The sequence below is a fragment of the Gymnoscopelus braueri genome (assembly GCF_963280865.1).
Source record: "Gymnoscopelus braueri genome assembly, chromosome: 21".
In the NCBI taxonomy this organism is placed as follows: Eukaryota; Metazoa; Chordata; class Actinopteri; order Myctophiformes; family Myctophidae; genus Gymnoscopelus; species Gymnoscopelus braueri.
Window position 1 is genome coordinate 48,079,907 of NC_137623.1, and position 16,013 is coordinate 48,095,919.

The window sequence follows — 16,013 nt, forward strand, 5'->3', positions numbered from 1 at the left end:
TGGTTCTTCAGAGTGATGCCATAGAAGAACCATTTTTGGTTCCAGAAAGAACCTTTCAGACTATTTATTTGAATGGTTCTATAAAGAACCCCAAACCCCTTAAATCGTACAAACTTCATCAACCGGCTGAAATGTGTTCGTCGAAAATAGCAGATCTACAAGCTCACAACGCGTCGCGTTGTGAGCTTGTAGATCTGCTATTTTCGAATGTCTGCCGATTAATACATGGTTTAAGAGTTCAAAGGTACCTCAAAGAACTTTGCCAAAAAAAGGTTCTCTAGAACTAGATGAGGAACATTCACACCATTCACTAGATGAAATGGTTCTTTAGTAGTTGATGGTTCTTTGTGGAACCATATAGCCTTTTAAAGAACCATTTAAGAACCATAATCTTTCTGTGTGTACCTGACAAAATCGCCTGAGTGTTTATTTTATTTTAACACAGTTCTTATATGCCTATGGGAATGCCAATACAAAAGAGTGACGTCAGGTCCCAGGTACTCTATGCTTCACAGTTTCAGGGCAGATGACTGTAAGCTGCAATCAACCCCTCCAATCTATCATAAACTCATTAGATTTGGACACAACGGTTTCACTGCACTAAATGCCAGTGGGGCTGGGTCATACTGGATATGATGGCATATAAATGATGCTGGGAGAACAGCAACCTCTTATCTCCATATTCTAACTTTTTGTGTTTTTTCATAAATTAACACATTGTATTATTATTATAACACACTGTAGTATTGATCATACTACAGCGTCACACAAAATCATCAAAAGTAGCAGATCTGCAAGCTCAAAACGCGGCCCGAAGTGACGCATTTTGAGCTTGTAGATCTGCTACTTTAGCTATTTTATGAGACATGACATATGAGGTTTCTACCCTGAGAGAGATTTGCTGTCCAACATCGATCCCTTCATGAGAATTTCACTTGAGTAAAAGTACAAAAGTATTGGTATCAAAATGTACTTAAAGTAAGAAAGTACAAACATTTCTTCAAAATGTATCAAAAGATCTACCAGATCTACAAGATCACAACGCGTCTCATCGCGACACGTTGTGACAGCTTAGTGGTTCACCTCCTGGCCCCGGTCTATGTGTCTCTGAGCAATACACGCAACCCTTAACCGCTCCCACCGAGCGCTCATCATAACCATCTGAGCAGCCATCATTTGGGTGAAGCTGAGAACTGAATTGGGATTAATCAAGTCTACACAAAAAAAACTACGTGAGGTGACTTTAGGAGAGTATTAGTATCCAAGCATAAAGTTATGAGCCTCATAGGGTCTATGTGGCAAAGAGAAGAGAGAGAGGACTGAGAGAGTTTGTGAGAGAGTGTGAGTTTGTGGCTGATCAGTTTACTGTGTGTGTGTGTGTGTGTGTGTGTGTGTGTGTGTGTGTGTGTGTGTGTGTGTGCGTGCGTGCGTGCGTGTTTCTGTGTGTGGGTTGACCTGTGAGTCTGTGTGTTCTATCTTTGTCTGAGAGAGAACTACGCTTTAAGTGTGAGGCCTGTGTTTGTGTGTGTGTGTGTGTGTGTGTGCATGAGTGAGTGAGTGCGTGCATGCGTGTGTGTGTGTGTGTTTGTCTTAGAGAGAAAGGATTGACAGACATTAGTGTTTAACTACACTGTGAGGGCCTGCCCGCTGACTCATCATGTTCATACAGAATGAGGAAGTGTCTCCATAATGTTCACACGCTGCAGAATGACACGCTACAGTATGTGACAACTGACACAGAACCACCGTGACCGTCAAAACACGCCCAGGAAGAGAGGAGAGCGGCCAGATGACAATTCAACTTGTTTGACAATAATTCAATATTGATATGATATCGTCGCTGCCGAGTGGAAATCTCTTGTGTACAAAAATCGTTAAAATAATATAAAATAGTGCAAATAGCCAATCAACAAACTCACAACGCCAAGTCACTGGCACGTTGTGAACTTGTAGATCTGCTATTTTCACTACTTTTGTGCGACACTCTTCTATGATGAAGTAGGGCGTTAACTCTTTGACTGCCAGAGTATTTTCATAAAGTACTCCCCCAGTGCCAGCAATTTTCGTGTTTTTTTATTTTTATATTTTGAATTTTTCTCATGAAAATAATTTAAGGACACATAATGTAAAGACCCAGCACAATTCCGCCACTAGAGCGCAGCACATGACAGCTTGATCCATGTCGTTGGGTCTCTCTCACCCTTCTTCATAGATTAGACAAGGAAAAACATGAAAACGGATGTGACGTCCCCCCCATTGTTTTGATCGGCGAAAATTACGTTGTGATATACGACGGCGATGACTGATCGTCACCCAGACCATAGATTATAGAAGAGAACCGTTCCGTTTGTCCGTTATACCGTGTGAAAACCCGTTTATTTACCTATTTTGGACGAAAATGACTGGGGAAAAGAATCAAAAACCGGAAACGGAATCCAGGTCATGGAACCGGATGCAGATGTCCGTGAAGTAAGTGGAACTCGAGAATAACATTGAATATTAAGCAGCATAGCGCAATCAGAGATTAAACAATGAACGCGCGTCCAGCGCGTCGAGCGCGTCGACGGCCAACTGGACAAAGTAGCACTTGACGCGTTATCGCGTCGTCCGCAGTCAAAGAGTTAATATACGGAAATATAAAATAAAGTTGAATTATGGAGATATGAGGTTTCTGTCCGACAGCGACAATGCATACCATGTTTTATACAGAAGCATACATTTACTTGATCACTTAACCCTGTAAGACCCGGATATATTTCTACTTGCAAAAAAAAAAAAAAAACCTTTCAGATGGTCTTGTAGGAGTACTTAGGAGAGGAAAATACAATGTTTTTTTATTTTTTATGTTTTGGTAAGTTTTTATGCAAATGTTTCCATATGGAAACGTTGGGTCCATCAGGTAGCAAAATTTCCTATAGGCCATTTTTAAGGATAACATGGCAAATGTGTAATTACTTCACTAAAACAACTTAAGGATTCATTTATATGGTTTATTATTTGGCCTCAGATCAATTATTAATAATATTTGGCCTCAGAACAGTATACATTATGAATAATAACACCAATAAGCCATATTTTTAAATCAATTTTATTAAAAGAACAACAAAATAGCATTGATGTCTATGTCAACATCACTCTCTCCGTTCATCACGATATCCAGAACATCCCTTGCTGAGAAGCGAGGCCCTTTCTGTTGTTGTGGCATTCTGAAATGAAATAAAGACCATTAGTACATTTAGTAGTGCTTACAAACAACATTTCACAAGTCATACAATACTGTCTGGCAAACCTATTGTGTGATGATGATTGCCGCTAAGTGGGCATCATTCCATTGCCCCTAAGTACCCACCACACCTTGAATGAATAATGAACAACCCCCACAACCCCCAACAAGTACCAAAGTGGTCCCACTGTCCTTGTAGTATCGAAAGCAAATTAAACATACTGAGAAATAACAAGGGAATATATTGGTTAAACTATGGTTGAATATGTATTGTTTAGGGGGAGAGAGAAAGTTTGGGTGGACATTTTCTGAGGCTTACTGCTCAAAGCAAACAATTCAGTTTTTGTGAACAAAGGAACCAGCTTGTATGGTTCTGACTGTTAAAACAATGGTTACAAATATCATTGGAAATTAGAAATTAAAGTAAAAATGCACATATAGCCTACTCTCTCTCACTGTTTCTCTCTCTCATATATATATATATATATATATATATATATATATATATATATATATATATATATATATATATATATATAGTAATGCAAAGTGGGGGAAATACACATATAACTGTTTAAATCTATTGTGAAAACTATATATAAGGCTGAACAGTAGCAGGTGAACATTAGGCCTGCCCTTGTATTTTTTGCAACCAAGAGGGCCCAACGATTCCAAAAAGACACAAGTATGAATCATGCTTTAATTTCTAATTTGGGACATATATTTCACAATAATAACATATGTACATGTTCTAGACATTGTAATGTTCAACAAAAAAAATATTACAGGCATATTACTTACGTTTTTGTGAGGAATATCTTCCAGAGAAAAAAGAGATCTGTTCCAACAGAGATTTTTCAAGTTGTGATGATTCCTGGCTCTGTGGGGGGTATTTATATACAAATATCCTGGCCAATGGCATTGTAAGACTAAACAATAGGACCCAATGAGCATTTAGAGGTGAAAAAATAACAGAAAAAAAAAAGATTTAAACATCTTTCTTTATAAAATATAATTGTTTCCAAAAGGGATCACTGGGTCTTAGAGTTAAAGGAGAACTTCACCCATTTTCATCTTAATTTCATTGAATTGGTCCTAAATGGTGCTCATATAGTGTCATTGGTGGGCTGTTCAGAAACCTGCCTACCAGTGACATCATCGGTGAGGCTTCCAAGTTAATAGAAATTTCAGCCTTTCTCTAACTGGAAAGTTAGCATGCTGAAATAGAAGCCATTAATGTACAAACTCACGTAACGCGTCATAGAGCAGTGAGTTTGCAGATCAGCTTCTTTCTCTTTTTTTTCCCGGCACCAAAATGCAAACAAGTATAACTCAAGCTTAAGGTGGAATGCCAGAAAACAAGGGAAAGAATGCGTGGTACTTCAGAGGTACTTGAAGATACAAAGGAAAACCAAAGCAAACGATACATTGAGATCAATCAAATGATTTGGCTCTCTCCGTTGACATGCTCCTTGAAGAGGATAAACCATTTGAAAAGTCCCTTCAGTTTCACCTTCTTATTATTATATAACTAGCCTGAAATAATGTGAACATAGTTTCCTTGAACACCTTGATAGTAGAATCCTCTGCCCCTATCCACCTTTCTCTGTAAATACTGTACACCTTATGATTCTACTGATCTTTATTCCAGTATGTTTTATATTGTATTCTACTAGTCCCATTCCTTGATTCTGATTGGCTGGTTTCCGTTTAATAGACGTGATGAAAGACACTATAATCTACACCTTAGATCATCTTATATCAATCACAGGTGCGTTCATTGTTTATACAGTGCTCCAGCGTAGCTGTAGCTGAACGAGGGAGGGGGAGCGCTTCTTTTCCTCACAAGCCCCGGCCGTGCGGGGCTTCTAAGCACCGTCTGTGTGGGACGGCGAGTGACTGAGGGGCTTCTTGTAAGGAAAACAAGCGCTCGCCATCCCTCGGACCCTCGCCAAACCATCTGTGCTGGATTCTTGGCTGCAAGGCTAAGTAGCTAGGCTAGGAGTTTACACGGGAAGTTCACTTTAAAAATTATGAATTTCTTTAGAATATCTTGGTTACAATAAGATTGAGATAACAGTTATGTTTACTTTCTATGTGTTTGTTTGAGAAAAGTTGATGTCTAACTTCAGTTTCACCTTCTTCTTATTATATATTCTCTTGTCAGGTAGATGCTCTTCCTGGTAGCCGGGAACTACTTTCTTGTAGAAGTTGTTCTTGTAGTGAATTATTAACTAAATTAATCACATAATATTAATTTAATAATACGGACATTATTTACAGTCCAACCAACTCATAAGAGAGCTTCAGTAATTCATCATGTCCACTGGCAAAAACAAACAAACAAACATATCTCTACCAGACATGTGACCAATGCAGACTCTCTAATAAACTATAAGTTCGCCTAGCAACAGACAGCTCTGTGGGGGTCATAAAACAGAGAGCTAATAGGCTATCTGTGTGTGTTAAGCAGCCATAATTCTGCTGCTTCTATTTGGACTGGAGCACACAGCACACTCATGGTCACACAGAATCTAATCTCTCAAGACAGATTATGCTAACAGCAGAATCCGTCAGCACCTCTGTCCTAAAAATGTAGTGTAGTTGTTAGTAGGAATAAAAACAGAATCAGCCAGGAGGAAGTGGACTAAGAAAGGGGAGGAGCCAAACCGAGTTCCTGTTTCGACACAAATAAGGAGCCCCACAGACAAAACCAAAATGCAAAACACTAAGATTTGAATGATTCCTCCCCACACACATTTCTGTGATGTCACTGCTGTATCCTACTGACTCGCCTACCAGTGAGGAGCCCCCACCGGGAGGACGTAGCGCCTTCGTGCTACTCCTCTCGCCCAACACTCCCTGCTGACCGGTGCCACCCCAGCCATGTAGGATTATGTGCAGTGCCAATTATCACCCTCCTCGCCCGGCTTCCCTCCCCTGAACACGGGCCACTTGTGTTCGTATAGACGCTTGACAAAGCTGGATGCACCACGGTGGATTTGAACCCACAAGCTCCGTGGTGGTGGGCAGTAACTTTACCACTGCGCCACACGAGCGCCCCATTCTATTGTTTATACAGTTTTGAACATACAAGTTTTCCACCCGGCAGTGACGTTATACAGTAGGCCTACTGTATGCATTCTTTAGAGGGAAACACCATGTTACTGCTTGGCGAGCTCAGCTGTTTTCTGTACATTGACGATTATCAAACTCCTGTACAGAACGTGAACGGGTTATCACATCATCTTTACAGCGCGGCGGGGGTAACAAAGTGAGCCTAATCTTATCTGTTCAAGCAAAAAGCGCTGTCTGTAAGCACTAAGCAGAGCTAAGAACACTGTAATCTCACTTAACACTTGCTACAAGTGGGAAAAAATCCAATAGACTTGAACAACCCCGTGAGCACCTTCCCATCCCATCCAATGACATGCCGGCCTGAGTTTTAAACCCAGCTGGAAGTGTGTGTGTGTGTGTGTGTGTGTGTGTGTGTGTGTGTGTGTGTGTGTGTGCGCGTGTGTGTAGGGGGGGTGGGGTACAAAAACACATGATTTGGCAGAGCACCTATAGTGGCAACAAAACTACCAATGACTGGTAACCTTCAACAAAGACACAACAATCACACAAGCCCATAGATCTTCATCCTGCACATCACAACTAACCTCTTTCCACAAACATTGCATTGCATTTGTGCCTTACCTGTCTCTGTGTGTCCGTCTGTGATGTGCATTTAAATCCACATGTAACCCCCGGTGCTGCCTGCCTGCTGAGGTGTTGCCACTATAGCCTCTCACAGCACAGGGCAGCTTGGAGAGCAGCTATATGTGGGGCTTATAATTCATGGAGCGACACATTGGAGGATGGCGCCGCCATAGTCCTGTCATTACCATCGATTTACTAAACAAACTCAAAATAGGGTGGGGAGGTTAAACAGTAACTCGGCGGCCATAAAAAACTAAAAGCAAAAGGATCAGCAGAGGGTGTGTTTTTGTGTGTGCGTGTGTGTGTGTGTGTGTGTGTGTGTGTGTGTGTGTGTGTGTGGGTGTGTGGGTGTGTGTGTGTGTGTGTGTGTGTGTGTGTGTGTGTGTGTGTGTGTGTGTGTGTGTGTGTGTGTGTGTGTGCGTGCTACAACTGAGACTATATAACCGAGGGCGGCAGGTAAGGGATTCAATGGGTCTGAGGTAATGTTTCACAAAACAATAGTGACATAGTAACGATTTGAGACATTTATTCGACCGGGCTGTACTGCAGGCTTATAACACTGTGTACACACAGATCAGTGAAGTGTTCTCCAAACACGCTGAGTGGAGGATATGCTGTTTTATTCTTTTTCAGGTTGCCTGAAAATGGAACCATGTTGGATGAACAGAAAATAAACAATAAGAGCATATGAGTCATTGCACTGAGCTCAGTGTTGCGTTTAGAAAAAGACCACTAGGGGGCAATCATGACATTTACAAATTCACAGAATGGACATTATGATCGCTTCATGACAGCATTTTACAGGCTTCTCTTCTTACTGTACACCAGGGGTTCTCAAAGTGGGGTCCGGGGGGACCCCCAGGGGTCCTTGAAGGGGGGTTCCGGGGGGTCCCAAGCAAAATAAGTTAATGTAGCATTTACAATCAGTTTTAGCGACTTTAAACACGCATACAAATTACATCGGCTATTTGAAAATGGCTGATCTACAAGCTCACATGTGTCACTTTGCAACGCGTTGTGAGCTAAAAAAAAATCACATTTTTTACTTAAGTAAAAGTATCAATACTGCAATGTAGAAAAACAAGTAAAAGTATGGAATAAAAAAATTACTTTACAAAAGTATTGGCATCAAAATGTAGGCCTACTTAAAGTACCAAAAGTACTCATCGTGCAGAAGGTCCCATTTCACACATTTTCAAATGTATTAAATGTTTAAAAATCTTGAAAATAGCAGATCTACAAGCTCACAATGTGCGCATTGTGAGCTTGTAGATCGTCTATTTTCAAATGGCCGACATGTATAAAGGCTTAAGTGAATGTTTTGTAATATAATCAAAATCTACAAAGTAACTAGTAACTAAAGTTTTCAAATAATTGTAGTGGAGTAAAAGTATAATATTTGTATAATACAACCTCATGAGGTTGAATATTAGTATAATATTATTCTGAAAATTGGAAATACTCCAGTAAAGTAAAAATAACAAAACAATTGTACTTAAGTACAGTACTTGAGTAAATGTACTTAGTCACTTTACACCCACTGGTATGGGGGTCCCAGGCTCAAAATCTTTTCAGATGGAGGGTCCGCGGCCAAATACATATTAATTTGGGGGTCCTTGACATGAAAATGTTACACACACACACACACTCACTCACTCGCTCACTCGCCCACTCACTCAGTTACAGCAGGTGTTGCACCTGAGCCTAACAAAGGTGAACATGTCCAAGCAGTTCAGAGTGGTGAGGCTCAGAAACACCTCGTTGATGTTCTCCAGCTGTCCTCCACTCAGTCCAGTGTTCTCTATGTAGTGCAGGCGGAACATGGTGTAGGGTAGGAAGCACACCACCATGATCAGCACAAACAGGGAGGACTTCAGCTGCCTCCAGAACTCCTGCTGGCTCCTCCAGTCTTTCAAGCCCACCTAAGAATCATTAGAAGAATCATTAGAACCCTCTTAACCTTAAAGGTTTCATGACATGCTGGTTTACAAAACATTACAAGTCTTTATCATGGCCCTTCAAACGTGTGTTAAAAAGTTTTAACTGAAAAATGAACTCCAGTGAGCCATGGCAGGCCAATCACAGCACTTCTCTGAGCCTAATTATTCAGAAAACCCCAGACCACAGAAAATCCACTGAATGTTCAAAGTTCATTTTTTTGGGGTGTAATTGAGGTCAGAAAACGAAAAAATTAATAGCAATTTGACGTCATGAAACCCTTAAGGAATTGGACCATTAAAGAGGAACTCTTATCCTAAAAAGATCCCAACCCTATTCTGTAGGTCCACATAGCAGCAGTATGTACATGAGACCTTACCTGATACTGCACCCGCGTCTGCAGGACCACCAGCACCAGCGTGGCCACGACGATCAGCAGGATCATCACGTAGTTGAAGGCCTTGGCGCCCAACTCGCCGGCGATGCGGGACCCGAAGTGGAAGCACTTGGAGTCGTCCTCGCCGTGGACTATGCCGTACTTGAAGTAGACGACACACGGCACGGCCACCAGCACCAACAGCCACACGCAGACGCAGACACAGACCGCGTGGCAGGTCCGGTAGATCTCCACCGGCGTCTTGCGGTAGGTCAGCAGGCGCAGCACGATGATGATGCAGTAGAAGATGAAGGACATGAATATGTGGATGAAGATCATGCTGCTGACGATCTTGCACCAGGGGATGGTCAGGCCCCAGGTACCCGTGGCATAATAATATATCCTGCAGTGGAGTGGAAAAAGTACTCAAATGTTTTACTTACTGTAAGTAAAAGTATCCCTACTGCAATGTAGAAGTACTCCGTTACAAGTGAAAGTACGGAATTCAAAATTTACTTGAGTAAAAGCACAAAAGTGTTGGTATCCAAATGTACTTAAAGTACCAAAAGTAAAAATACTAAAATGTTTGAAAATAGCAGATCTACAAGCTCACAACGCGGCCGGCTATTTTCAAATAGCCTAGGTATAAAATACTGTAGGGCTAACGTGGTTAATATATGTTTTTTAACGTAATAATGATATCTGTAAATTAGTTTTGAAATACTTGTAGTGGAGTAAAAGTACAATATTTGCCTCTGAGATGCAGTGGAGTAGAAGTAGAAGGATAGACAATTGGAAATACTCCAGCAAACTAAAAGTACCTCAAAATTGAGTAAATGTACCTAGTTACTTTACGCCATTGATATCCTGAAATCATCATTATGCTTTATTTAACCAGGTTTAAAAACTACTCATCCCTTTTCCAACAGTGACCTGGCCAAGAAATACATTGATTTATATTGTACTTTACATTTGAAACAAATCTCAAAGTGCTAAGGTTTACACACACACTAATCTCTCAAGAACAGATTCTGCTCTGCGTTTGAATCTGTCGGGGAGGTTCGTCATAACGTGTGCGCACTGGGCTACAAGTGGGCGTGCCTTCAGATCAGGAAGCAGGCCGCGCTTTACCCAATCAAATGTAGTGGGCGGGATTCACGTGTCCGTCGATCCTTCCCCTCTCGAAACAAACCGAAACTAATTTAACAATAGCGTCCGCGGAGCAGACAAAACCACGGAAAGATATTCACATTTTAACTTGCTCTTTCATCATAGAAACAAGTGGGCTTATAACCAAAACGATCCATGTTCTCTGGGAGAAGTGGTGTTAGTGTTCCGTGTAGAAATATTGTTAGTGGGAATGAAAACATAGTCGCACCACCGGAAGTGATGCGCTGAAGGCAGACCAAAACCCCGGTTTCCTTGCGCACGGGTGCTACGTTTTCTTCCTCCCAGAGCCAACTGAGATAGTCAAAAACAGCAGAGGGCGCTGTTTTTCCTTTTCATTTGGCGCTGGGTTCCCAGATAGCACACCCACCTATCCTGACCAAAACAAGGCCCGAAAAGTAACTAGACTACCTGTAACCTCCCACCAAGATGATAGAGAAGACAGATGGAGCAAAAGAGAAAAAAAGAAAGATGTAAAGACAGATAGATAGAGAAAACCATGGAGAATTTTAGCCTATGGACTATATTAAAAGGAAAACACTGATGAGCAGTTGTAGGCTGAAGCTTTAGCTTATTGTTTTTAGACGCAGCATTCTTACAACAATAGACACACAATACAAAACAAAACAATACATTATTATTTTATTTTCTCTCTCTTGCCCTCCACTCTCTAGTCTGAAAATTTGACTACTAATCTGTCTCTGTACTTTGATCAGAGTCATGTATACAGTAATGTGGTATTTATTATTTTGGTGTCAGCATGTTGGCACTGGAAATACTGTGTTCGTTTGTCTGAATAATCCCGTAAGGGATGGGCTGTGTTGAGGCAGCCAGACACGAAAATAATTATTCATTCATAATGTATCACACACTACACACAAGTGAACACAATATCGAGTTAAAAGTGCAAAACAGGATCAGGAACTAAAATGGTTACGAACGACTTCAGATGAAAACGTTGAAAATAGCAGATCTAGGCAGTTGACAAAAATGTAAAATCAATCAAATTTGCCAACAATACTAGTCTCTCTATTCTTTTTAAATAGATTTAAATTCCCCCTCAAAGTGATCAGGGTTCAGATCCTTCTGCAAATCATTACCTGAAAGGCACCGTAATGAAGTAGACGAAGTGAGCGAAGATGAGGTTGAACATGGCGATGACGGTGGCGGAAACTGAGCGACTCTTCTGCTTTTTGACAGTGTCGATCATCTGCCACATCTGGCTCAGCCCTATGAATAAGGATGGGTAGCGTTAGGATTTGATCCATTTGATTGCGATTTTGTTCATAGATTCCGGTTCTCATCAAATCCCTATTTCGGTTACATACTGTACTGTAATGGCAAAAATGAATACAAATACAATTTAAAAGAGGTCAAATTAACAAAAATATTTGCATTCCTGTCAGCGTTAACTGAAGTAGGCCTACTAGTACAACTACAAACTGTGTACCTATTATTAGTATCTGAGAGCGCCAATGCTGAACTACTGGTGTAAAAATTAACCAAACGCAAATGTCTCTGGCTGTAAACTAATGTTAAATCTCATTTCATTTTCATTTAGTTATTCATTTCGAACATTTGATAAAAAAAAACTGCGCAAAAGTTATTTTAACATCATCCTTAAATTATATTCCATGTTCAAAAAAGGAGTAGGAAGAAGTTTTGTGAAAAGGTCCTACCCCTTCTTTATGTGTCTCAGATATCTCAAACGCCAAAAATCTATAATTTTGATGTAATGGACCTGTCATATGTTTATTCAAAGACATCACGAATGATAGCAGCATCAGTTCAAGCTTGTCGTAAGCTTTATTCATAGGAAAATACTGGACACTTAAATACAATTTTCAGTTCAAAACATACTTTAACCACTTCAGCCCTATACATTTTGGCCATTTGAAAATAGTCGATCTACAAGCTCACAATAGAGCTTGTAGATCTGCTATTTTCAACGTTTTTTTTTATACATTTCATACATTTGACATTTTTAACAGGACATTCTGCATAATGAGTACTTTCTACTTTTGGAACTTTAAGTACATTTTGATACCAATACTTTTGTAATGGTAGTATTTCTACATTGCAGTATTGATACTTTTACTTTTTCCACCACTGCCGGTATACCCAGACATTTTAGTTTGGTTCCTACTTGGAACCTGATTTGGATACGCAACCTACCTATGAAGCTGATGATCAGAACCACACAGTTAATGGCCAGGAGGACCGGGTAGATCTCAGCCTGTGTGTAGATCTCAGGTGTTCCAGACGTTGGGTTGTTGGTCATGTTGAGGGAGGTCTGGTTCGGGGTCACTGCCGTGGTTGGAGTTGGAGCCATGTCTGTGTGGTGCGCCGTCTGGCCAGTCAGGGAGGATAACTGCAACGGGAATGGAATGGACATGTAGATCAGTGGTTCTCAACCAGTGGTCCTGGGGGGGGGGGGTCCAGGGGGTCCCCAGCAAAAGGTGTTAATACATTTTCACCCCTTTATCCATATTGTATACGTTGGCTATTAAAAAAATAGCAGATATACAAGCTAGCTTGTATATAGATCTGCTATTTTTGCATAGTCAGAGAAATCTAAAAATGACACAGATGCGTTCCCGGTCTTAACTCTTTCAGTGCCAAGAGTATTTTCATAAAGTACTCCCAAACTGCCAGGAATTTGAGTTTTTTTTTATTTTTTAATTTTGTAATTTTTCATTCAAATAAATGATCTGATTGGGGTTTTAAACCCATAATACAGTTCTACCAGTAGAGAGCAACAAATCGACACATTGATGATCTCCCAAACAGGCTCACGTCATATCCGGTCAGAACCGGATGTTGACATTTTCGACAATCGATCGGGCTAAATTACGATGCGATACACGACTACGATGACTGATCGTCACCCAGACCAAAGAGAGTAGACGTGGACCTCTCCGTTCGCTTTTTATACCGTGTGAAAAACCGTGACTTTCCCTATTCTGGCCGAAAATCACCGGAGAAAAACAACGTGACCCGGAAATGAATTTTTTTTTTTACATCCGTCTCCGGGTGACTCTGAAGGAGTCAGGAAGCGAAAGTGATCATGAAAAAAAAACAGAATAGCGCGACCACAGTCAAAAGTAAAAACTCGGGATTTCTCGTGCTGGCACTGAGGGTACTCGGGAAAAACTCGGGATATGTCGGGGCGTGGCACTGAGAGAGTTAATGGGTTAATACTGGGTTTGTATAGTCCATAGGCTCAAATTCTCCCTGGTCTCTACATCTTTCTTTTTTCTCTTTTGCTCCATCTGTCTCTCTGTCTTTTCTATCATCTTGGTGGGAGGTTTACCGGCAGTCTAGTTTTCGGGGCCTTGTTTTGGTTAGGATATGTGTGTGTAGTTTTATACTTTTATTTGTTTATTTAGAGGGGACGCCGCATATTAAAGGACAATGATGAATGATGAATTGAGTACAAAAGACCCCAATGGAAACAAGCCATAGGCTTTATTGGGGTTAAAATCCTCTTAGCAGACCTTGTATTGAACTGTACTTTCCTGTGCTTTTTCCCCCCAAAATGCTAATAAAGTATTCAATCAATCAATAATGTAAATCCACCTGATTTAGCAACGATGCTCATTTACATCCGCAGTCCCCACAGAATTATAAAAACAAGCAGACAATAGAGTACATTACAAATTACATTACACGGGGAACAGGGGAAGGAACTGGGTTTGTACGGCCCATCGTGTGGTTGGCCTGACTTCCTTCCCATTTTTTATTCTGGCTGGCTGGGACCTCCCACCCTTTGTGGTTGTACTGTATGTTAATTTAGAAAATATTGGTCCAAATATAGGGTATTATATAGACCCCCACCCCCCCCCCACCCCCCTCCAGATTTGAGGCATTTTGTTCAAAACGGAGCACTCCTACAAACTTTGGAAGCCAATCTTAGCCAATCAGGATGGAATATGAAAAATCTGAAAGACCCGTTTCGTATTATGACTATAGAGATACTGTGTACCGTAAAAAAAAAAGTACAGTATTTGCCTCTGAGATGTATTGGAGTAGAAGTAAAAGTACTGAAAACTGGAAACTATCCAGTACTTAGTTCCTTTACACCGCTGCAAGGCACTAACTAAGAACATAATCTTACACTCAAATTCTGCATCACAAGCCTCTGACAGGTTATACAAAGACTTAAAAATTATACAGACTATTACAGATTCAAAGAAATTGTAACCAAACTGAAGTATGACACAGTTTCTGTGGCGAATCATGTTGGAGAATGTTATTCTCCTCCTAGATGCTGCTCACAGTTCATTCCCTAAGAAGTGAGAATGAGGAGTTTGCTGTATACCAGAGGTTCTCAAAGTGGGGTCCTAGGACCTGTACATAGTAGTAGAATCCTTGAGGCCGTTTCCAAATGGACCCTTTACAGGTCTGTAACTCTGAGAGTGTTCCATGTGTACATTCTCAGAGTAATGGGGGTCCTTCAAATAAATAAATCAAAGTTTGAGAACCAATAGTTTTTTTAAAGCATTTAGCAGATGCTCTTATCCAGAGCGACTTACAATAAGCAAGGTAAACACATGCGTCAAATGCAGAGAGACAGTGTAGTGCAGGGGTGCCCACACTTTTTTGACTTGAGAACTACTTTTAAAATGACCAACTCGACAAGATCTACTGACCCAAAAATAATAATAAATAGCGGCGCTGGCATTATAAGACAAACACACTTGGAATGGGGCATAGTGGGGGAAAAAAAGACTTCCTCCCATTCTGTATGGAAGTGGCAGGTTTTCGGGATCTTTGCCGCGCACATTTTTACTATAACTTTGTAATGCTACTGACACGCAACACTCTTGAAAACAAAGCATTGTATTGTGGGTTTGCCTACTATAGGCCATTCTTCATGTCGGTCAATCAAGTTACCTTAATTCAAGTGGCAGATGCCAAAAAGGGAGTTTTGTGATTTATTTGAATACATATTTTAATTTAAAAAAAAGTTTAGGGGCATGACATGTGGTCTACCTGCACAGCCTTTATGATCTATACTGGTAGATTGCGATCTACCTTTTGGGCGCCCCTGGTTAGTGCCTCAGTAAATTAGGATCACAGGTAAACCAAGAACCTAGCATCATGTTATCATTTTGATAACAATATGCTATCAAAATAATAATCTGAAACTAAAGGATACCAGGTAAACAATGAACCTAGCATCTGTCTAAATTACATGCTATCTACATAAATGCCATTTTAACCACTGCTGTAAAGTAAACATACCTTTTAGTTGAAGGAACACAGTGGAGTTGCTGCATGGGTTCCAAACCAAACGACGCACGTCCCACTACATCGCTTACACTCAGAAAACAGGAAAGATGCAGCTTCCACAATGCATTGCGTCTCAGAGGGTGTGATAGTGTGTGTGTATCAATGTGTCTGTGTGTCAACAACCAACAGTTACTGTATGCCTGTTCCCTTTTTTTAATCTAGCTTTGCATGATGGTTTCACAACAGGTTAGAGAAAATAAGCTGAAAGTGTGTGTGTGTGTGTGTGTGTGTGTGTGTGTGTGTGTCTACGTGTGAGTGTGTGTTGCTTGCGTATTGAGACAAGATAATGCACATCCTTGGTGGAGACCACAG

The 16,013-nt window shown here is 40.7% G+C and overlaps 1 protein-coding gene across 1 annotated transcript; it reads right to left on the minus strand.

Moving 5' to 3' along the window:
* Positions 1-7,434: 7,434 nt before the first annotated feature.
* On the minus strand, positions 7,435-15,789 carry gpr141 (G protein-coupled receptor 141). The gene is made up of 5 exons (XM_080418076.1): positions 15,654-15,789; positions 12,582-12,777; positions 11,507-11,636; positions 9,243-9,642; positions 7,435-8,847 (listed from the first exon to the last, which is right to left on the minus strand). Exons 2-5 carry the CDS (start codon positions 12,736-12,738, stop codon positions 8,602-8,604), a joined length of 933 nt encoding a protein of 310 aa, XP_080274202.1. The 5' UTR covers positions 12,739-12,777; positions 15,654-15,789; the 3' UTR covers positions 7,435-8,601.
* Between the last annotated feature and the right edge of the window lie 224 nt (positions 15,790-16,013).

Bases quoted from the DNA above. Each gene is read 5' to 3' on its own strand.
- gpr141 (XM_080418076.1), bottom strand. From the start codon at position 12,738: ATGGCTCCAACTCCAACCACGGCAGTGACCCCGAACCAGACCTCCCTC. The intron at 11,637-12,581 runs GTAGGTTGCGTA...CCTTATTCATAG, and splicing joins TCTGATCATCAGCTTCATAG to GGCTGAGCCAGATGTGGCAG. The intron at 9,643-11,506 runs GTAATGATTTGC...ACTCCACTGCAG, and splicing joins TTCATTACGGTGCCTTTCAG to GATATATTATTATGCCACGG.